The 25,048-nt window shown below is 36.9% G+C and overlaps 1 protein-coding gene across 2 annotated transcripts in view; it reads left to right on the forward strand.

The window, feature by feature from the left end:
• lrrc75a (leucine rich repeat containing 75A) overlaps positions 1–25,048 on the forward strand; it is a 263,200-nt gene that overhangs the window by 68,802 nt on the left and 169,350 nt on the right. The window contains exon 2 of one of the 2 annotated variants that reach the window (XM_039757141.1): positions 10,628–10,756. The exons of the other annotated variant lie outside the window; for it this stretch is intronic. Within the exon in view, the coding sequence (XP_039613075.1) occupies positions 10,628–10,756 (129 nt within the window). The remainder of the gene's footprint in view (positions 1–10,627; positions 10,757–25,048) is intronic. 2 annotated transcript variants of the gene reach the window in all.

The raw sequence follows: 25,048 nt of genomic DNA on the forward strand, positions 1-25,048 counted from the left end.
AGACCACTAAATGCAAACAATCAGTCCATCAAGTATTCCTGGTAGAACTGTTTGTACTTCTAGGTACAATAACCTTACTGTAAACTTGCACTACAGCTATATTATTGGACAATCTGAGCCACTTTATAAAGCGCGTATTCACATATGAAGATGACTGGCTTCTAAGTCGATTTAGATTTTCAAGCTCTATCTTATTGGAGCTCTTGATATCATTTTTAAGATGAAATGCATGTTTATTACATTACTGAAGTTTTAAACTTCATTAAAATAATGTGTATTGTTAATAATCAAACATTTGAGGACACGGTGGACAGCGGTAGCAATGAGCTGGTGCCCCGTTCAAGGATGGTTCCTGCCTCGTGCTGTATGCTTGCTGGGATTGGCGTGACCCTGGATGGATGGATAGATGGATGGAATAATTAAACATGTACTACGAAGATATTTTAATGTTCAATAAAAGTTCTGAAGAATCTGTGTACTAAGCTTACAGATGGCTTGGCATCTATTACAGAGCTGATCGTGTAGCAATTGGTTACTTGGAGAAAGAAAAGGAAGGACAGGAATTGGAGGTTAGCATGTTTGAGAGAGACAGTACTGCTGCAGTAAATTATTTCATCAAAGGTCGCACACAGCAAGCATCTTGCGAGAGGCAGGAACAATCTCTGGACAGGGCGCCAGCTCATCGCTAATACTACGCCACCATATACCAATGTTTAATACATGCTTTAATTCTTGTCATTTTGAAAATGATATCAAGTATACAGCTTAATATTTAAATTGTTCAGAGAGCTGTAATATCATGAATGTAATGTAGCCTATTCTGTGTCTTGTTGGCGGAAGAGAAAGCCCGTTTAAGAAGCACGTAGTGATTCACACACACAGACTACATAGAAGAACATATAAAATATGAAGCATTTAACACGCTACTTTAGTTACGATGGGATTTGAGAAAGTAGTAAATTAAATGGTTTTAAGATGAAGTTTATGACGTTCTACTTTAATCTCGAAATTTACAATATAATCACAGAGTTATTTTGTCATTAAAGTTGACATTTGGACATTTTTTTTCAACTGTGTCCCTATTTTGTTTTTCTTTTCTCTGTACCTAACCCTAATACATTTCAATATGAGACTCAGACAGTGGGCTACCCTTTTCACGGCGACTTTGATATGTGACCACTTCTTATTTATTTCGGGCACTTTGTGACTTTCTGAACTTGAACTTTTCAGTTTCTCTGCCACACTGTTACTCGATCAGCTTCTTTTTGTTGTTTATATCACTGCTTAAACCAACAAATACCCTTGCCTCTACTTGGAATTTGCTGAAATTCTTCTTTTTTTCCCCATGCTTTTGCCATTGTCTTTTCACAGAACTCTGAAATATTTATATTGATTTGCATATTCAAAGAGGCATAATTCTGGAAGGAGTCTGGGAGGGGCGGCAGGCACATGTACAAGCGTTACATTTCACACAGACCGGGATTTATGTAGCGAAAGAATGTGGAAGTTGGCGTACACACAGATTTATGCATCTGGATTTTTTTTGTTTATACGCACATTTCCGCTTTTGTCAGTATGCCTTGTTTTAGTGTGAATTCTATGCACGGTGTTATGCATGAGGCCCCAGGACTCTAAAGACTTGGACATTTGTCCTTTTGCATAGATATCAGGAGCGCCACACAACCCTTTCCAGCGACATCATGACCCCCCCCCATGCTCTCCCAATCTGTCTACTGACTTCATAGGAAGAGTCACCAAAGACATGGATGTCACAACCAAGGTAAATAATCTTCTTAACAAGGTTGACACTCTCTCTGCATATAGACACACAGCTGACGAGAGACTGAGCAAAGAGTCTGAGTGTCTGGGCTTGCAAGTATCCTGGATAAAAACCAAGATCAGCAAAGTCGAGATCAGTGAATCTTTCTTCACCAACGGATGCCCCACAGCCGCTGGACCCCACAACCTTGTTTAACACCAAGTCCATGCAAGCATTAAACTGACTATCTGAGAAACAGAACTGAATGTGCATAATGCTTTAATTCCTCTGTATGCAGAACGTGGATCACTAGACCATAGATGGTGTGTCACTTGCTCACATATTCCTGTAACAGATGCCTCCTTATTTGCCTTTGCAGCCATCCTTTTCAGTTCCCAGTACAGACCAGAGTTGCCATCAAGCCATGCACTGTGACACCTCTCGATGTTATCCAGAGTACCCTTCGAGAGGAAACACCTCCTTCTGGGAACATCAGTAACGCCAACTCAACCCTCAGAATCCTTCAGGACCTTGTAACAGAAGGTCTCCCACATCACATTAGGATCAGCAGTCGCACAAAATCCGTAAGTTCCTCACACAAACTATGTGCAGATTCATTAGAAACGGCCTGATCTTGGAGTCTGGCCATGTCCAGCCTCATTTTCCTGCGGCTCTGGGTGTTGGAACCAGGATCAAGCAAGACTGACCTTTTGTAAAGTCAAGGAACGTGTATCAATTTTCACCACGGTCACCAGACCCATAGGGACCGAGACAATCTTCATAGCCAACCCTTTCAGTGCCAGTGGTTGCATTGAAGTCACCCATGACCAGGGGAGTATCACCTCACGGGCACCCATCAAGCACAGAGCGAAACTGCGAATAAATTGTCTCCCTTACCGAGACATCACTCCCTGTGGTTGGAGCATACACTGAGACAACAGACAAGGCACCGAGAGTACCGTAATCTGAGTCTCCTAATAGGCTCGTTGAAAGGAGTGACATCAGAACACCATCGAAAGAAGCCGATCTGCTACAGCAACAGCTGCTCCCTGAGTATGAGAGCCATCAGAGCAACCAGACCAGTAAAAAAGATCTGGCCAGTCTCAGGTATGCGCTCTTCAGGGAGTGCCGCCACTGAAATTCGGACTTTGTACATCTCCTCCGTCAGCAGAGGAAGATGATCATCATGCCAGAGAGACAAGACATTCCACACACCTACCCAGATGGACCGCCTCAAACTGGGACCCGAGTGCTACTGTGCAGCAGGCGACACCTCAGCACCACACCAGTTCTGATCCCTGACAGGCCTGACCTCATTGGCTCTCTGACAGTTTCGACTCTCCTGGGGATGGGGCTCCCGAGGGCTTTCCCCATCCCCATCATAATGCATGACTGCAGCAGAGCTACTCCGCAGAGTGCAGTAAGGAGTCTCTTTTGTTGTCTCAGAGTTGTGTGAAGTTTTTTTTTTTTTACTGTGGCTGGAGTGCCAATCCTGCCACCAACCCCCAAGATTTCCCTGCAAGTTGGAGGACCGCTTGCAGGGCTGGATGCAGTTTAATATCATACCCAGGACTGTTCTGTCTGCATTGGTAGTATTTTTTTTTCTGGCTGAATTACAAGTAGAAGTGAAAATTAATTGCAGATTTTGCTGCCAAACAGATAACATTTGGGTAATTGTTTTTTGTCTTTATTTAATACTGGATTCTCCCTTCTCAAGCATGGCAACATCATGATATTTTGTTCTTCCCAGTATTATATCATTTCCAGAGATCTGTATGCAAGAAAAAAATGGAGTATATCTGTGGTCTTCAGTCAACAGAAAAAGATTTCCATACTCAAGCAGACATCAAACGCAGCTGTAAATTAAGTTTAGCAAAAAGCAGTGCTTCATTGCACGAGAATTCCATTTTATCAACCTGAAATATGGCAATAATGTCCAATGCATGCAATAAAAAAAAAATAAAAAAAAAATAGAACATGTTTGCCTTCACAGGTGATAGCTGCAAGTTACATGGCAATTCTCATTAATGAAAATGTTAGTGCTTCTAATGAGGAGTGCAGTATTATCTATATTTCTCTGTTGAATAATGAAAAGACAACTGTGTGCATGTGTGCTTGGTGAGTTTCCTTTTTTTACCATTTCCACATAGTAAAACCTCTTAAATAATTAACTGTAAAAGACCATTTTAGTCTGTTTCAATTTATGAGTACTGTTGCTTCTTGGAAAAAGATTTAATGTACAGATCCCTCTGCCTAATATGTTGCTTTTAAATGTCTAAACGGGAATTATCACAAAGTTGTTTGCTGTAAGTGATGGATTTGTTCCATAAGGTCTATGGATTTTAATCAATTTCAGAAAAAGTATTAGATTGTTCATTAATACTTCCTATTAAAAAACTTAATTTAACCACTTTCCTCTCACTTTACAAATCAATTTGCATATCTGGGAGTTTTAATAATGAAAAGGCATTTTCAGGTTAATTTTTAACATTATTTAAGATACCCTAAAAGAAAGTCTTTCTAGCTAGTCTAATATTTACTTTTAATTTGATTTAATAACCAATTTAGTTAGATTTTTACTTACAGCATCAATTATTTTTTTAGTAAGTTTATAACATGAATTATTTGAAAAAGAAAATCACCCTTACTGACAAAATGGTTGCCCTGGCCTTGGGACTTTAGATCTAGCGTGGTATTGTTTTGTATATGTTAACTGTGAATTTGGTAAAGATAATATAACAATGCACCAATTGTACCTTTTACATACCAAAGATGTACCGGTATTTCTTCCTTAGTCGAATTTTCAGTGTCTCACATATATCGTATTAAGACTTGATGTATTCACATTACTTATCAGTATACTGTGCATTTGAATAACTTAATTGTAAATATCTCTTTCTCACATTTATTACATTATATGCATTGAAAGTCAGAGACTGCTAGAGTCATCATGGATCAATTTCCTAGCCATCGTCTTTTGTCCTGTTACAGCTATGCAAGTGCTTTGAAAAATGGCACTAACATGGCATTAGATAATCTGAAAAAGTATTGGGAACTGGGCCTTACAACTAGATTCTTAGACAGTTTTATGGAAGATACCATACACTTTGCAACTGAAAAACCTCAGATATTAAACCTTAAGTCTGAGAACCATGTCAAGCATTAGATTAGGAGGGCAGTGTATTTTGGGAAAGATGAAAGGCGAAGCAAGATTTAAAGTATTTTGCTTGGTCGTGCAAAGTGCAGTTCTTGGTTTCCATAGAAAAATAACCTTGAGTTTATGATAATGAGTCAACATCAGTAAAAAAAGTCAGCAATCTGCCTAGTAGAAAGCAAGACGGTTATGTGCTTATTTGGGCAAGAGGAGAGGAGAGAGCTGATGTTGGTTTTTATGCAAGTTTGCATATAATTACTCTGATTGCCATGTCTGTCTGTCTGCATGAAACATCTCAACTCTCAGTGGACTGATTTTTTTAAAAATTTGTACACTTATTCTTCAAGAAAATTTGTTAGGGCAATGCAATATTTATTGAGATATCTTGACGCATTTTTGAAATTAAAAAATTTGCAAACTCTTATATCTTAAAACAGAAACATTCTGTGACTTGAATTCCAGATTAGTTTGCTGTTTCTAATTTTCCATGAGAGTGGTTACTTCAGCTTATATATATTTTTCATATTTTTTCTTTTACTGATTTGACAGCTGCTTCAGATAGCAAACAGCAAAACAACACAGTCAAATACACTCAGTGCAGGGTATGGGATGGAGGGAGGTCAGATGTAGACTGAGTAATATAACTGAGTGTTCATGCCTGTAAAAGTAAAAAATAAAAGCAGCCTGACATATGTAAAAAATTATGAAAAATGGCTGGGTTACACTTTGATGCTACTGTGACTAAACACAGTAGCGTCATTATAGCTGCATTTTGTAAAGATAACAATAATTCAGTGTTTCACTGATGCTGTAATTAATCTGTAAAATGCCACAATAATTCGTTGTCTGTTGTTTTTGGATGCACCCAACAGCACAGATTTTAAATATTCATCAGTTACTTCTTTGAAAAATATTACGTTCAAACTACAATTAGCTACAAGCCCTCCACACCCAACAACATCTAACAGTAGTACACACATCTTTTCATCATTTCAGTTGGAATCTGCTGCCTATAAAAGCAACTTCAGCCACATGATATTGCCAAATGTTATTAAAAACATGTTTTATGTATATTACTAGTATATGTAAATTACATTCTTTTATCACTGTTTTTTTAATATGAGTCACTGTTAGAAAAATATGTAATAAATAAAATTGTGACAACCAACTTTTTCATGAAGTGATTAAAAAAGTCAACATGCTCAAACTTTCAGCCAAGTTAACCAAGTCTACAAATGGCACCAGAAGGTACATGACACAGGTATATTTGATAACACGATAAAACAACAACTAATACAAGTCATGTTTAGAATACTCTTCTTCATTTTGTGCTATATACAATTCTAATCAGAAATGATAGAGTATTTAGTGCTGCTTCCTCACAACCCCAATAGACTTGATTCAGATGCTGACTCAGTAACTGTGCAGAGTTGCATGTTTACCCATTTCTTTACAACTTTTTCATCCAGTATCGATATTTTTTTCAAGCTGCCAAACTTGGAAAGTAAGTGAAATAAGTAACTTATAAAAATTGATATGCTACTTTTATGCACTAACAGGAGGAAGAAAGTGAGGTGGGCAGCATGATGTAACACCTTTAATTGAAGAGATCGTTCTGGATGGAGGTTGCTAATCACAGTTTTTCAGTCCAGTTGAAAGAGAGAGTTTTCCTTAAGGAGGCACTTTAAATCCCCATTTTATCTACCCTCTGCTTCGATTGTAGTACTGTTGCTAATACACTGAAACAAATTTTAGTTAAGTGGAATGTGCCCAGAAAGCTTTAGATTGGGCTAATGGTGGTTTAGTGAAGTTCCATTTAGCCAATTTATTCTGCTACTTTGTCTTTGGTGGATTAACTATGGTAGTAATGTATTGGAGAGATTTCCCAGCCTGGTTTCTGTTTCATTATTGGGAGTTACACTTTGTCAGAAATGTAGTGTTTTTAACACATTGAAGGAAAAACCACAGCAGATTGCTGTAAACAAAAAACACAGTTTGCTCCTGGCTGGATATGAATTCAGAAAAGGGAACACCATAATCCTGAGCTCATTGTAAGTGGATTCAGGAAATGAATGTCTGTACATACAGAATCATAGTTGGTTAACATCAAACAAACAATGCAACCTTTTGCAAACTTGACAGTATTTTAGTAGGCTTGAGCTGTTTACAGTTTGAATATTAATTCAAGTGTTCTCAAAGCTTTTAGCTTTAATTATTGATTAAAATGCTGACTTACTGGTTTGATTAGTTCAAGTGATACTTGTTAATGGTAAACTGCAAACAAAATCAGACTGTTTTCTGCTAAAAGAAATTGAACATAAAAAATATGAAAAATACACCTCTGGTTTTGTGTTATTACTGACTGATAGTGATTGTAAAGCTGACATGTCATGCATGCATTATTCCTCCAATATCAACTCGATTACAGAAATGTACGTGATTTTTTAAGACATCTTAAATATGTATAAATTTGAGTTCCTTTATCAAATGCTTTGTATGCTTTACTGCTGTAGAGTAATATTAGTAACATGCGTTTAAAGCAAATGTCAACTTGACATTAACAGTTGTAAATTGTATTTGTAATGTAGAAGGCAGGGCTCCATTTCCCAAAATGTGCCACATTAAGAGATAAAAATTCATCCAGTTTAACCTAATACTTGTCATAAATGACATCCAACAGTCACCCGCTACCTGCAGAGCCCAATTTAAGGTAGTGTTTTATGTATATTGAAACATCAAAGAAAAAAGACTAAGTAGAAGTAATTTTATTAAAGAATTCTTTCCAAATTCTGTAGAAGCTTTGAGCTATTCCTCATAAGGAAAGTTGGATTTTTTTTCTCTACATTTAGATAATAAAGTCATTGTTTTATAGAGGGAGCGTTTGAATTCTTTCAGCTAAGTAAGATAACTTGATGTACAAACAATGTACAGCAGGATATTATAGTAAATTTTCCATACCTTAATCTATTATCATTAGGTATTAATCTATCAGTGCTATTTAAGGATAGGGAATATTTGTCAATCTGACAGATAAGCAAATAGTTTCCCCAAAGTGGTAATCCCAAAACATATGACCCAGTGAGGCAGGGTCATATGAATATTTTTCTGCCAAATTTCACTTCAGTGCTCTTGTGCTTTTAAGCAGTTTTAGTTTGAATGTGGTGGAAAGATAATAAAAGGGAAAGAAAAGACAAAAGTTACAGAAGGAAAAAGAATATGCATTCATTACTTAACCCTTTACTTAATTACTAATTAGACACTGGATATGGTGTAAATTGTTTAATCTGTTTATAAATCTGTTTACCACCCTACTTCAGAGTCATCGGAGCCAGAGCCTTTCTAAGCACTGAGTGCAGGGCGGAAACCAAACCTGCAGAGAGGAAAGCAGAGTTGGACACAGAATGGGTTACTGCCACTATGCACAGTGTGTAATATGAATATAGTTGTTTGAAAGCAAATCACTATCATAGACAAAAAAATGTATCTTTCAGGAGCAAGCACTCTCTTAAAATAGGTTATTTTATCTAGAATTTAATGCTAATGCAAAGGTACCACATATATGTCAAAACAGGTGGTGAAGGACAAAACATGAACATTTGTGAAAAAACCACTTAAGCTTTTAATGCTGATTTAACTTTGAACATGCAACAGCTGTAGAAACAGGTTGCATATTATTATCACATTCGTCTGAACAAGAGGCTTTGTTACAACAGGAATATGAATGTGTTTCTAGTCTGCCACCGAATTTTCTTCATAGCTCTTTAGCTGTGATTGGATGGCCTAGTTCAGGAAGGTCCAAAGGCTGGGCAGTTTAATGACTTTTCACATGACAGCACTGAGTAGTTAAACTGTGAAAACACAATAAACAGTAGCAACAGGGTGTGGTTGTTCCTCCCTTTTATTCTCTTGGTTAAATATTGTTTGCAACATTTGCAGCAGAGCAGCAGTACAATTCCTCATATGCCCATTCTTCCTTTTGTAATAAGGAATTCCAGCAATTTTTAAGCCTACAACTTTAATCTTTCTTTTTATGTCTCTCTTCATGTTTACATTTCAAAAGTGCCTTCTTCTAAAGCCTCATATTTTTCCATTTCCAATATATGCTAAAATACATCTGTGTGGTGTATACTGTATTTACAAGCTAAATCTATATGCAAAAATCATGTGTATTTGCATAACTAATTAAAGCATAAATCACAATGACATACAAATTACTTATTATATATGCTGCACACTGCAAAGTTGATAATCAAACTGTACTGTACTAGCAGGCTATAAAGTCGTATATAGAAAATAATTAATGAATTATTTAAGTCATTTCTTATGAAGTGCCCATTATCTACATAAAGTACTATCTAGTGCCATGATCATCTAGTCCCATAATACTGAAATTTTCTTTCAACATATGAGCTGCACTATGAATTTAAATTGTCCTAAGGGATTTACAGTTTCAGGTGAAGTTATCTAAATATTTCACAATTATGTAGTTTGAAATACTTCAATGAAAAGTAAAGCAAGAATTACTACCATCTGCAGTGTCTAGAGATTACAGAATATATGAATAAAACAGACCATGGAAATAATTCTAACTGTAAAAAATAGTCAGTCCTGTGAAACAAAGGTTTTTAGGTAACCTCAAGAATGTTGCTGACCAAGATAAAAAAACATCTTGATCCAACAGAGTATAAATTGTTTGTAGATAACTTCTGTTTATAGGAAATTGTCTTATTGATCTTATGTGGGCTATGTTCTGATTTTTGTAACAGATATTCAACAGAGATAAGTTAAATTTGTTGCTTTTGTTGAGGCTTCTTTCAGGCATTGTGCTGTAATAGATACTAATCAAAGATAAATCATAAAGGTTGAGCTTTTAATGTAATTGTATTTCATATGCATCCTTATGGTTACTACTTACAATACAGTATATGTCTCCCCCTTTCTGCACCCTGTGTATTAATTTGTCAGTGACAAGTTGAATTGTAAAGATGTATCTGCAGCAGTTTGTTCTTTTCTGCTTTCTTCATCTAACAGCAGGTTTTCATGCTTAGAGATAAGGGCCATACAATCTGAGGTATAGGAGTTTCTGTTTCAGTCATCATCCTAATCTTATTCTACTACTTAATGAGCCAGCCAAATAGGTTGCAGTGCTAACTGGGCAAAAATAAAGAGCAATTTAAGGGGGTTATATTATATACAATGGTAAAAGGGAAAAATACAAATGTTAAGAAAGCTAGTGTTTTGTTTTTGGGTATGAATAAAATTTAAATTATTTAAGACATAAAAGTAGCTGTTAACCATGAATACAAATAATTGGATTCTGCTATCGAAAGGGAGTCCAGACCATACCTCTGATTCCTTATTTGGCAAACGGTTTATCCCAATTTCCATGCTCATTGCTAGGCAAATGCTAATCATGCTGCGGTCACACGATAATGTGGGCAAGTGAAATGAACGAGGGAGTCTGGGTGAAGTTCTTTGCTTTTGAATTGCATGTGGTTCTGAAGTTGCAGGTGGGCTACATGTGCCTCACAGTCATCTCCAAGAGCCACAATAACCATGCTAATAAATGAGTGCTTGATCCTAATGTGTCTCTTAAATTATTTCAAATCCACAATAGTTATTGGGAGAATTAGATCCAGACTGAGCTGAACTGAGCCTGGTGCCTTTTAAAGCTAAGCTAAGGACCTCTAGTAACCTGTAGCTTTCTCTTCTAGGATTTGGGGATGGAGTCAACATCTCTTGATGATGTCTTGTACCGATATGCAAGTTTTAGAAACTTAGTGGATCCCATTACACATGATCTTATTATCAGCTTGGCTCGATACATCCACTGTCCTAAAACAGTAAGTGGGAGCTCACTTTTTTATTTGTCTTTTGTTTGTTTCTAGGTGGCTGTAAAAAGTAACAGCTAGTAACGACTTCTTTGTTTTTGTTGTTATTTTGTGAGTATGAAACTGAAAATGAGTTCTTTGCCTAATAAGAAATAATGTTTTGATAAGTTAATGGCAATATTAAATGTTACATATACCAATTAAAATTTTTCAACATAAAGTAAATATATAACAAAGTAAAAAAACTTCTACTATAGTCTAATTAAAACTCTTCTCTTTAATTTGTTATGACTTTGAAAGTTTATATTAAAATTTAAAAGCAGTAAGAAATTAAAGAGAACTCTGTGGTGGATAAATACGAATCTAAAAAAGTACCAATATATAAAGAAACACTTGTATAAGGCATATAAGGCAAATAATTCCAATATGGCATTTGAGAGCAATGGTTAAAAAGGTTATTAGGAAAGCTAAAAGTAAGCTGGAGAGAAATATTGCAGAAGACTCTTACAGTATTTTAGTAATTAAAGAATGGTCAAAGAAGAAAGGACCAGTATTAGGAACAGTAGATCTGTTCAACAAAGAGTGTTAAAATATACACAATATACAGAGTGAAATAACAAATGCTTTAAACTTATATTTTTCTAAAGTTTCTATTACATGAGTTAAAAAGTAGTTTGGACTACTAAGGATGCACTTTGTGATCTGGAAATTGTAGATGGAGAAGTACTGCTCAGATTAATTAGGCTGAGATCTAACAAATTATCAAGACCAGATATGTCAATATGGTAAGTAAGCTTACTGTGCATCACAAGTGAATTAATAAAATTCAAGGTGCAGTGCGTAGGTATGAACAAACTTGGCTCAAATACAGAAAGTATAGGGTTAAGGTGAGGGGCACTTTTTCATAATTAGGTAATGTTAAAAATTATGTTGCTCGGGGATCAGTACTAGAGCTGCTGCTGTTTTTAGTATGCATAAAAGATCTGGACAAAAATGTAAAAGTATGCTGGATAAGTTTCCAGATGAAGCCAATCTTAGGTATTTAAGGGAAAATAATGTAGAATCGGAAAAATTGTTATAGAGGGACTTGGGCAGCATAGATGCTTGGGCAGATTTGTGGCAGATGAAACTTAATGTAAGTAAATGTAAAGTATTGCATGTAGACAGATTAAGGCTATCTGGCAATGTAATACATACATGTTTTGATTGGATCATATTATTAATTTTTCATTAGCATTCCCTGATGTATAAAAATGTCCATGGTGTCGTTTGTGGGTTTTTCATACCCAGGAAATCTATTCTGCTTATTATTTTCTAGATTGAAGTATCCGTTTAAAAGTTACTTTATTTCTCATCTTTGTTGATTCCATTTTGCTTTGTCTTTAGGTGCTAGTATGTTGTGTGCTTCACGTCAGCCGTTTCCATGACACTGTATCCCAGAATGCATTGTAACAGCACAGCAATGACGTCACCAGTGTGACTATTTAAAATTTACCTAGACCAGTGTTTAAAACTGTGCTCTATGGAGCCCTAGGGATATGTGAAAATAATAATAATGTATAACAGTTTCGTGAGCCATTAATCATAATGCTTTCTATCAACTATAGCCACATGCAAAATTAGTGGTGATCAATGAATAGCCTGAATTTGGTGCAAAACTGATTGCATCTCTTGCCACAAGGATCTGAACTCCCCTAAACCAGAAAATAGAATTTCCACTCCCTCTCATGAGTTATTAAATAAATGTCTATGTTGTTTGATGCAGACACTGTTGCATTCATCACTGTGCATCTAGTTGTGCACTTTAACTAAACAGAATTTTACTATTACTGTAATTTTAAAAATATTTACTTGTATTGGTAGCAAATAATTCCATTTTTGTATTATTACATGTGGATGTTTGCTGTTTTTTTGTGAAATCACATCTTTAAAAAGACTTTGTGATGATCTAAGAGCAGATGTAATTATATTCCTATCAAACAAAAACTGTGAACTTGTGCAATCCTTAAAAGATACAGATTGGAACACGAAGTTATGTTATACTGCAGATATACTTCAGCTTTTGAAAAAGTTCAAATTATCACTTTGGGAAATACATGTATTTTACTGTTGTAATAAAATAGAAGGCTCAAAGAAGAAAATTAAATTTTGGATGCAAAGAAATGAAAACAATTTCTTTGATAACTTCAAAACTTAACTGACCAAATGAATGAGGCAGAAATGAAGACTACAATTTTAACCAACTAAAACTTATTTTTATCAATCATTTACAATTATTAATTAAATTTGAAGACTATTAATCTAAAAGTCAGAACTCGTGAACAGTGGTGTGGCGAGCACATCGGGGATCCATGGGAAAAAATATTGAGGAGGCCTCCAGTATAATATTAAGGAAAATAAATATAAAGATTTCAAGAAAAAAGTTTAATAAAGTGAGGATAAATTTAATTGAATATAGAGTTTTTTTTTTAAAATATGTTTATGTAAGTCAAATATTTAATTTTTGTATAAGAGGATGACACTGTAAACAGATTATTTGAGAAACAAGAATATTCCACTTAAAATTAAAATGCTGGATAAATATTTGCAGGTTATTTATTTAACTGAATGGACATTTAATGCAAAGTAATTTTAAACTAATGCTGCATGGATTTTTTTTTTATTGAATGGACACCTTCGGAGAATTAAACGTGTATTTTTTTCCCAATGTTTTTTTCATTAATGTGTATGGTAATGCACTATTAATGACAGAAAACATATATTGAATTATATCAGGTGAGTTTATTGATACATGGTATCATTTACAATTTTTAACTATGTTACTATAGTATCTCAAAAATAAACTAGAAAATCGTTGTTAATGATATTCTCATATTAACCCTTCTGTGTGTTAAGGTTAATAATTATACTCGTAATTTCTATACATGACCATAGCTAGTTGTACATAACCCTGCCTGAGAAGGATTTTTGGCATTCATTCAATACTACATAAAAATAATTACCCTGAGTGAACAGGAGATATAATTCTGAAATGGGGTATGAGGGGAAACAAGTCATGTCATGTCTGTGTATGACCCTGGAATGGGTGGGCAGCATTATAACTGGATGGGGACAGATTTGTTGAAATGGTTATGTTTTGCTCTTGTAGAACCTAACAACATTGGATGCTGTGGTTGTACTATGTCTAAAATTTAATTTAATTGGTATAGCTGGCTAGGACCAGATCTCCTCATACAATTTTAGCACATGGTGAACAATAGTAAAAATTACTTAGTGCCTTATATCTACTGTCTTGTGTTTAAATTATTACGAGTCTTTTTTCAAGATGCCATATCTCACTGATGCAGCGCTGTCTGTGCTGACATGATCATTTTAATTCTAAAATATTCAGTGTGATTCAAAAGAGATGCAAAGTCAAGCTGGTTTTAATCTCACAGCAAATATTTTGTGGAATGAGAAGAATCGTGGATTGAGATTAAATATCAGCGCATTACCATTCAGTAATCTGAAGAATATCTGTGACCTTGATAGATTATGTACATTTTCAGAGTTGTGAACTACTTTCATTCCTTTCTCAAAATCTTAATAATTACTTCAACTGTGATTTCATTTTTTAAGGTAAAGTAACACCACATAAAGTACTATGATTTGAGCTTCTTGCTAACAATAGCAGATGGCTTTTTATTGTAAGGATTAGCTTGGTCAAAAATGTATCTTCCACCAATATATTTATCGACAGTTTCTTTTTAGAATTTAATAAAAATATATGAATATTTATATTAAAATATATATGGTCCCTTTCCCATCTGGTCCAAGTCCTGTGGCATACCACCAGGAACTGCAGCAGTGCGTACTGACTCCACCACTGCACCTGACCAAGTATGTCCTCCGAAAAGATTTAAGTTTGGAAGCACCAGACTCCTAGTTGTGAATGGACTCCATTAATTCATGATTCATATAGCACCAGAAAATTTTAATTATAAAAGGCAAACAGTTTTTCAACGTAGCCAGATTTGGGGTCTTAAATTTAGAGGCAAAGGTGTAGGAGAATAAGAATATGTGTCAATGAGAAAATATGAACTGATAGCATTAAAGTGAGCAAGAAATGTAAGACCAGAAAATTAGAACAGGAGGACAAAAACAGTACAATTGGGACATCATGTAGGGAGAAGTATCAGAGGGAACCTGGGCAGAGGTAGATTTAGATGTTAAGTCTAAAATTTAGTAATTTATTTGTTCGGATGTCTTGATGAAAATTTGTTGTTTTTGAAAATAAAGAGGATAATATTGGTATAATAGGTTAAGGTAAACAAATTGTGTGTTTTAAATGTTCTTTTGTCATTCTTGGCTGAAGTACTACAGTCCCATCCATCATCTACACTACATCTGTGATACCTATAAGTTTCTCTACCCTCATGAGATGAGTATTTGTTCTTTTAGTGTATGAATGGATCCATATTTACTGTAGTTCATTGCTGAGCAGAACCATGGACACTACTTTGTATTTCCTTGTTTTTATTTAAATTTAATAAATCATTCTTTAGGCAATTAGATTCAACAATAACCTAATTTATTTGGAATTCAAAACACCCACGCATCAAAAGAGCGACCCTACAAAGACAAAAGGCAGATGGCGGCATGGCTCTACCTAACTTCCAGTTTTATTACTGGGCAGCAAATTTAGATTAACAGCCATTACTGCAGGTCTCCGTGTTATTACAGGAAACGAACACCAGTGCTAATAAATGTTAATGCTAAAGATGATTCAAAGTTAATTTATTCAATATTGTTTTAAAATTGCTGCAAATTATGATACTGTATTGGTAACAAAGATAAAAATTGTAACTGCCTCATGAAATGGCCTTGAATACATGTCTATCATTAAGAAATAGTAAACATTGCTAACACCATTTTCAGTTATTCCCTTTATATCCATATGCAGTGACTTTGCTTGTGCTAAAAAATGTAATTTTATTCTATATCACATTATCATGGCTTATCTCTATTCACCTTAGTAATGATATGCGGGTGCACAGTGGTGCTGGCTTTATCAAAAATGTAAGGTTTTGCTTTGATAAAAAAATACAGTGTCATGAGTTCAGTTCAGGGTTATTGTCACCTGTACACAGTGCAATTAAATTCCTATCTGCATGTTTGACCAAGATGAAGGAGGCCACCACTTTCCTTGTCTGGCATCTCTTTTGATTAAATATAATATAACATCACAAGTAATAATAAGTGTTGATTGAAACAGCAGAGTTTCCTTTCATACACAGTTTAGCAAAATTGTCTCTAAACTTCATCTTACATATTGTTAAAAGTTATGTTTTCTGGGGTGTTTAAATAAATTAGCACTGCTCCTTAAGGTTTTGTCAGAAAAGGGTCTAGACGAAAATTTATGGGAAAAAAGGCTAAAATAAGTACTCTCAGACAAAAGCTATAATCCAGAGAGACAATGAAATTGTTATTCAGATTAGTTAAGTAGAAAATGCTGTACCAGTGGCTCCCTTGCAGCCCCAGTGCACTTATGCTGCCTAATGGGAATTGTTTTCCCTCCATCAGCTTTCGTTTTTGGGGTGAACTGCCATTACTACCTCTCTTCAATACACAATATAACCTATATTTGAAATTGTACCAATGGCAACGTGCATGCAAAATTTTGTAAAAAAAAAAATGGCCAGCCATTTTTGTGTGATTTACAAACAGTCAAACAAACACAATATGATTTTATTTATATAAATTTGGGTAGTATATCTTATAATGGAACCTAGGTAAAGTTTGGCACGCCTAAGATTCAGATTGGCAAATTTAACTAAATTTAATTTATAAGAGAATGTAATTGGAGACTCAGTGGTAAACCAAGCTGCAAGAACTTGAAAGGCTTACCCAGCTCAAAAGTGGTCATAACACATAAACCCAATGGTATACAGTGATCCCTCGCTATATCACGCTTCGACTTTCGCGGCTTCATTCTATCGCAATTTTTTTCTCATACACGCTTACATCACTACGCATGCGCTTTCTAAAAAACTTTTATCTAAGCCCTACGATGGCTCCTAAACGTGCTGCTTTTTCTAAGCCTTCTGACAATAAAACTAAGCGCCGGAGGAAGATGCTTACTATCCAGGAGAAGGTGAAACTCTTGAATATGATTAAAAATGGCAATACCCTACAAAAGCCTCCTCACGCATATGAAAAGACAGCGCCAGCAACTGCCTATCAAGATGTTCTCCAGTCGCGCACCCAGACACCCACTGCCTACTCCTAGTACTTCTTCACTGAAGACAACAACGCACCTGCTGAAGATACTGCACTCCCTCTGAAGACTCCTACTGAGGTCGTGCCTTCATAGGTTAGTGGTTGTGTGCAATTAAATGTACAGTACAATAATCTACTATATAAAAGCGTTCGGGATTGTCCTTCCGTCCCGTGAATGCAAAGCATAGCGGTATTCCGCTTATTACAGACTTACTACTTGCGGCTTGAGGTACGAAGCGACGCGATGTGAGCAGAGTTCTGCTGCTCTCATCGTTCCCTTGCTTTTGTGCCCGATGTGCTGGAAAAATAGACAAAATTATGTCTCTGGAAATAATTAATGTTGATGGAGTACAAATGCCTCACTGCGTAGTAAATATCAGGGGAGATGGTGCTTGCTTATTCTCATCTATAGCTTATTTAGTGCATGAAACTCCGTCTTTAGCGGTACAGATTCGGGCTGACATTGTACGACTTTGGACAGGCACTTGAAGGGATAAAAAAAAACTTAGGTTTTTGGGAGATGTTATGAATGGGCACTTTGATGTTCTCATTCCCTACACTTGCATGCCTGATGTACACATGGAGCGCACAAAAATTGAGGATAAAAGTCGGTCGCCTTTAAAAGGCGAGTCGCTAGTAATATGATATTTGTAACGTCTAATATGTCTTATTTTCTCTTATTTTGTCTAATATATTGGGTAATACGAGTGTAATGGTGACTAAAGGGTGTTATTTCATGTCTAGAGGGCTCTAATAATGTTAAAAAACGTATTTAGAAGGTCATAAATAGGTTTTCTATACTCTGTGAAAATATTCGATTTATAAATAAAGAATCCTACTTCGCGAAAATTCATTTATCACGGTAGAGTCTGGAACGGATTAACCGTGACAAACGAGGGTTCACTGTAATTCCACATCTTTGAGTGAGCCACCTGTTGCAGGTTAAGACTGTTTATTTCAATTTATATCTCCTGCCATTCAAATAAAGCTAGAGAGTAGAGAATACAGCACTGAACAATAAGAAGGTTGAGGGTGTAAGTGAAGGGAATTATAGAGCTTAAAAATTTAAGCCTGAGAACAACAATTATCTTCACAGTGGCCAGTCAGGACTGAGATCACTTTGGGATATTTGACAATCACTGGATCAAAGATTAGATATCTCCAAAGACACGGCTGAAGTTTGAGTTAGAAATTTCATGTACAGATATGTGAATGGTCAATACTTGAACATGTCAGCAATGGGATAGAAGATGGAAGTGAAGAGAAACTGTGAGAAAGGAAAGCCCTGTCTACAATTTTAACAAGAAAAGAAGACAATTTATATGTACCACAAATAGAAAAGTGAAGTATAATGTTTTATTTGTGTTCACAAGCTCAGAGTCTTTGGAATGAATTCTAGAGGCAGAATTACATACTTTATATTGTACAGCAGGCAGTTTGATAGTGGTTATTGTGATAGATCTGATATGAAGAAATGATCAACTATAATATTTCATTTGATTCTTTCCACAATGCTTTCAAGTAGGTGTTTCTAAAACAAAAGACATAATGTGTTTGTTTGTGTGGTGTTTTTGATGGCACCTACTTGATTTTAGTATCTTTCTTAATTTCTTTTTAGCATTTTCTGAGAGTCATATGTAAAAAAGTGCTATATAAAAAATTAAAGTTATAGTAGTGTAATTCATTTTTTTCATTCTGTTTATGTTATAATCACAATACAATACATCAAATTCTTGTAAGCTATATGTCCAGTATTTGGAATGTTTTGCTGAAGGAAGCTTTGCCTTTGGTCTCTACGTCTGTATCATTTATAGTGAGTTTTTCAGTATGAGAAAGTGAGTGGGCATATATATGTTTTGAAAGAAAGATATAGTTTGAATACCATAGTTATTTGGAGCTCTATAGGCAGATCTTTCCATTTTCTTAAGCACGGTATTTTAAAATCAGATGAACTCAGAGCTAGAAAAACACTTTCATTCAACTTACTTGAAAATTCCAGTCATCTAACATCATAATATCATTTTGTACCCACTATACCTTGCCTTGTACAGTTGTATAGTACAGTAGTCTACTTGTCTGAGATATTTTACCTTATATGTGGTATTTTCTACATGGAATGTTATTTATTATTATTAAAGAGACATAGATATGAATATCAGTCAATCACAGTTTTTTGTTTTACGTTAAGTTAATGTTATGTTATTTTTTTGTTCAGATCTCTAGTGTACAGCTGTATGCAGCTTTAGAAGGCTGCCTGTGATGTTAAAGACATATCTTGGTAGCTTTTTTTTCTTATAAGGTAAGCACCATCATTTAGCCAAGGTGGAGTGGCTAAGATATCCCTTATAAATTAAATATACACCTTAAAGTTAGGACTTTTTTTCTCCTACATCAGTTATTCTGTTATAGTTATGTTTTTTATGTCTAATTAAATTATACAATTTTGTTTGAATGAATTTGTGTTACTACTGGATGATGATTTCCTAATGCGTGTCTTCCCTGCACCACCACATTATTATTCCCTAAAATGATTTTTAGAATACACTCCATGCAAAAATTTTAAACACTTCATTACTCTTTAAGTTTAACCAACCTAGTTAACACTGCTGATTTTTAGATTGAGTTTGTAGCTAGAAATCTTTGTCGACTTTGCACATTCAACCCGTGTCTCCATGGGTTTTCTTTGAGTATTCTGGTTTCCTCCAACAACCTAAAATATGGAGGATAAGTTGATTGATTAGCAACTATAAATTAGTTTAATATGAGTGACTGTGAGCATAAGTATGAGTTTCCATCGTGATAATAATACGCCAAAGACATCATAAAGGTTTTGGACAGCCACCCGTATATTGTTTTTCCCAGCTGCAAAAGTTTATGTTTTTGAAGCATGATGTGCATAGAACAGAGTCCACAACAGAACTGGCTATAGTAGCTCAAGATGAAGGCTTTAAAGGTATGGTGAGGAAATGATGTCATCAAAGGGGCCGGCTTCGGAAGTGACGTCATCAAAGGGGGCCGCTTCGGAAGTGATGTCATCAAAGGGGCCGGCTTCGGAAGTGACGTCTTCTAAGGCGCCGGAACCTTGCAGGATTTCCCAGGAAAGGTCTATAGGGAACTGAGAAACACAGTCAGCGCACTCTGTCGCCCCCTGGTCAGATGTTTTATTACACTTACTCAGACCCTTTAGTTGCCTCCTATTCACACGTGTGTGACACCGTATAACACCTTGCTTCCAACATTACTACTGTAGGCTCTAGCTCCTTCATAACACTGAAATCAAAATTAACAGGTAATATGTAGGAATGCCCATGTTTTTTAAATTATACACACACATACTGTGCAGTCTCCTGCTCTTTCAGTAAATAAAATTACAAGACATTACTAGTTTTGACAAAGAATATCCCCATGGACTCAAAGGCGTTAACAGTAAGCAGACTTGCTGCAGCATGCGTGATCCTTCTGTTCATTGAACCTGTTTAGAGGCTTGTCTGTGAGAAGGCAAAATGATCGATCTGTGCATAGGTACACTTACTGTTACAGATTACTTTGAACTCCAGACGTTTTCAAGAAAAATGAAGTATTAACTGCTGTTCCATTTAGTGACAAAGAAACAAAAACAGGAGAAGTGAGCTACACTTGGCACATATTTTTCTGAGCTGGTAACTTTTAGCATTTGATCAAAGAAGAATTTGCCTCTTTGTATGTGATAAAAAAAGAGCACAACAGTGTTTTCCTATACTATAAGAAATTTGGTACAGTATTGATTATGGTAGGATAGCGGAGACAAGATCTCTGTAAGTATTAGAGAAAATAATACTGATAACTCTTTCTTTGAGGTGAAGTGATTGTATTAATATGTAAAAAATATATTTCAACTTTTTTTATAAAGATACTTTATACAAGGACTTTACTTTTCTACTAATTATATATATGTGTTATGTAAGCACATAATCATTTTTATTACTTATTATTCTTGTTTAATTTAACTTGTTTTTCTTTTCTTGTAACTATTTCTTTGAGATTTTTATAAAGCACTTTGAGCTACATTCTGTGTATGAAAATGTACTATAGAAATAAATGTTGTTTTTGACCTGTTTTTTCAAGAATTCTGAGTAAGTGACTACAAGAATACATGGACAGACTTGCCTAATAATCATATGTTTATGCACATCCATATGTAGGTATTCAAAGTGAGTATGTACATACATTAATAAAATGATTCAAATTTTTATTCTCTAATCACTTATTAAACTGCCCAAATGAAATTCATGCTTTAGAGCTCCTTTGGGAGTGTCATACTGTAGAAACCCTCTAAGGTTTTTTTATTCCCATCATTAACATGTTCCTCATTTAAATGCATTTTTTATTTTCTCTATTGGTTTGCAGATCAATAGACAGAACACCATTTTTAATGCACAGAATGTTATAAATATATCACATAACAGATTCTTGATGCAAGTATTAAATTATGGGTAAGAATGTGTTGTCCTTCTGCATGCATACTATAGAATGACCTTTCTGTTTCAACAAATTTATATAGCTCTTCTCACAGTAAGTCTGGGGTTGTCGGCAAATAAAGAGTAAGATATGGAAATAACAAATATAATGTTTTTAGATGTCTGGTACTTGTATCTCTTTTGAAGTGTCCCTAATTTAGTAGTTATCAATAATAACAATAAGCAGATCTACTGTAATTTGTCACATCCTTGCCCAAGAGCAGACCATATTAACATAGCTGATATGACTTGCACAGACGATTGTATGGGAATAAATGATCATTTGCAGTGTAATGAAGTAAGTAACTTGGATAATAGACATTCAGGTAAATGGAAACTTCTATAGAAATTTCATTGTAATATTTCTGTATATTATTTATGTATATATATATATATATATATATATATATATATATATATATATATATATATTGTAATGGATGGCGGCCATTTATCCCGCCAATACCCCAAGCCGCCAGGTGGAGCCCTCCTTGCAGCGTGGAGGTCCCCAGAAGACCAGCAGGGCATCATGGACATTGGAGTTTTATGCAAAGCCCTGCTGGATGCCGTGGGGCCACAGGAGGGAGCTGCAGGGAGGACCGAGGGCTTTTTGGTGCCCTGTGACCCGGAGGTTCGTCACAGGAAGAGCGACGGACTTCCGGGTTGAAGAAAGGGACTATTTACCCTGACCCGGAAGGGAAAAGGACTTGTGGACTATTGGGCAGAAACACTTCCGGGTCAGGAGGTATAAAAGGACTATGGGAACTCCCAGACAACGAGCTGAGCTGGGTGGAAGGGTGGCAACGCGTCTGGGAGCTGGAGGATTGGTTTAATTGTTTATTATTGAGTATTATTGTGAATTTATGAATATTGTGGAGGAGAGTGTGCTTTGTGCACTGTGGCAAGAAAATAAAGTCAACTTGAGGACTTTTACCTGGTGTCTGGAGTCGTGGACAGGGGTTCAAGGGAGCGAGGCGCCCCCTATCGCTCACAGTGGCGTGCCGGCAGGATACTCTAGCGTCGTTTGCAGAGGACCTGAAACAAAAATTTCTGTGGGAAACGAACCCTGAACAGACGACGGAATTAGGAATCACCACAGCATCGCCAAAACCCGAAAAAACCAAGTCCAAAATGGGAAAAAAGAAGGGCAAGCAAAGCGACAACGCCAGCGGGAGTGCCGTAGGTGCAATGGCCGATGCTCGGGAGGAGTTAAGGAGAGGCCTTACAAGTCCGGAGAAACCTTCAGGAAGCAACGATCCCTCTAAGGTATGTGCCGGGAATGACTTTAATAATCCTTTTATTATTTCTCACCTTGTCCCATGCATGTACCTTGGAGATGACCACCTGGAGGCTCCGAGGGGAAAAGGAGACTGCCCCGAAGACGACGGCCTTCTCTTGTCGAAGCCAGAGCAACTAGAAATCGACTTCCGCATGATGGCAGCCGATGAGGGACACGGTAGCAAACCCGGTGCATTCTGGGAAGGAGGAGCTCCGCGTCCTGCTGTTTGCACCTTCAAGCCCGAAGAAACGGACTTGGTCTTTCCGAAGGGAAGGGGAGGCGAGCGAGGCATCGCTCAAACCACAAGAAGGTAAGGAGGGTCGGGAAGTAGCTGATCGGGATGTCGCTAAAGTATTAAAGACAGACCGCAGTTTGCGAAGAAGGCAACTCGACCCTCCGAGAACTCCAAACCCCAGAAGCCTCCGCGAGACCCGTCTGAGCACGTGCCTGAAGCGGGCGTGCTCATTGGCTCCCGGTCGGCAGGTAACACGAACGAGGAAGCGAGTGTTCTGCGGTCGAAATGAATAATTATATAAACTTACGGGAGCTCGAAAAACTAATCGAGCCCGTAGCGAGTATTTTGCAGGTCCTGACGACCATTGAAAAGATCGTCGGGGATTTGGGAGCGGCAGCCAGAGAGCCGTTGGAGAAGATGAGGGCCTACGTGCGGCGATTTGGTGAGGAGCCTCCCGTAATGAATGATGCGCGATACAGGTAAGCGAGACCCGTATCGTATATAATAGAGGGACGCTGTGTGATCCGGGCCCGCGTTTAATAAGTAGCGGTGCCAATACACGGCGCACCCTACAAAAGAGGTCGGTGCGTTAACCGAATGGTCGGCGGAAGGGCTAATCGATCCGGGGCAGCTAGACAGTGCTGACTCCCCGGGCGAGGCAGCGCTGAAGACGCCGCCGTAATTTATAAAAATAAAGGGGTGCAAACAGTAAAGGGTCTCTCTTTACTTAATAGAGACTCAGACTGTGGACAAGCCCAGATTAAGCAGGAGATCCCGATAATAAAGCGGGGTCTCCTGACAAGAAAGGAAAAGAAGCAGAGAGAGAAAGCACCTTTAGAGGCTGCAGGGGTTTCTCTCCCAGCAAAGGGGCGGACCTAACAGTTCCTTATTGTTTTCAGTCCCGTAGGGGAAGAATACCAGGAGGACAGCGGCAGTGTTACGGGTGCCGAAGGTTGGGCCATATTTGGCGGAACTGTCCTTGGAGAGAGGTGGACAAGAGGTCAATTTGGAATAATATTCCCCCTAGGTTCTCCAGGGACCAAGATGTTCGGTTTAATCAAGGCTCAACCAGGACGTCCTCTTGGAGGAAGACTTCCCTCTCGGGGCAGGCCGCTCCGAATAATAATTATAAGCTGGGGAATACTGTAATGGATGGCCGGCCATTTATCCCGGCCAATACCCCCAAGCCGCCAGGTGGAGCCCTCCTTGCAGCGTGGAGGTCCCCAGAAGACCAGCAGGGCATCATGGACATTGGAGTTTTATGCAAAGCCCTGCTGGATGCCGTGGGGCCACAGGAGGGAGCTGCAGGGAGGACCGAGGGCTTTTTCAGCCCTGTGACCCGGAGGTTCGTCACAGGAAGAGCGACGGACTTCGGGTTGAAGAAAGGGACTATTTACCCTGACCCGGAAGGAAAAGGACTTGTGGACTATTGGGCAGAAACACTTCCGGGTCAGGAGGTATAAAAGGACTATGGGAACTCCCAGACAACGAGCTGAGCTGGGTGGAAGGGTGGCAACGCGTCTGGGAGCTGGAGGATTGGTTTAATTGTTTATTATTGAGTATTATTGTGAATTTATGAATATTGTGGAGGAGAGTGTGCTTTGTGCACTGTGGCAAGAAAATAAAGTCAACTTGAGGACTTTTATCTGGTGTCTGGAGTCGTGGACAGGGGTTCAAGGGAGCGAGGGCGCCCCCTATCGTTCACAATATGTATATATATGTATATATATATGTGTATATATATATATATATATATATATATATATATATATGTATGTGTATATATATATATATATATATATATATATATATATATATATATACACTGTGTGCACAATTATTAGGCAAGTGAGTATTTTGACCATATCATCATTTTTAATGCGTATATTCCAACTCCAAGCTGTATTAACTTGAATGCTTATTGGATTTAAGCACGGCAGGTGATGTGTATTTGTGTAATGAGGGAGGGTGTGGCCTAAGGAGATCAACACCCTATATCAAGGTGTGCAGAATTATTAGGCAGCTAGTTTTCCTCA

The sequence above is a fragment of the Polypterus senegalus genome, chromosome 6, assembly GCF_016835505.1.
Source record: "Polypterus senegalus isolate Bchr_013 chromosome 6, ASM1683550v1, whole genome shotgun sequence".
NCBI lineage: Eukaryota > Metazoa > Chordata > Cladistia > Polypteriformes > Polypteridae > Polypterus > Polypterus senegalus.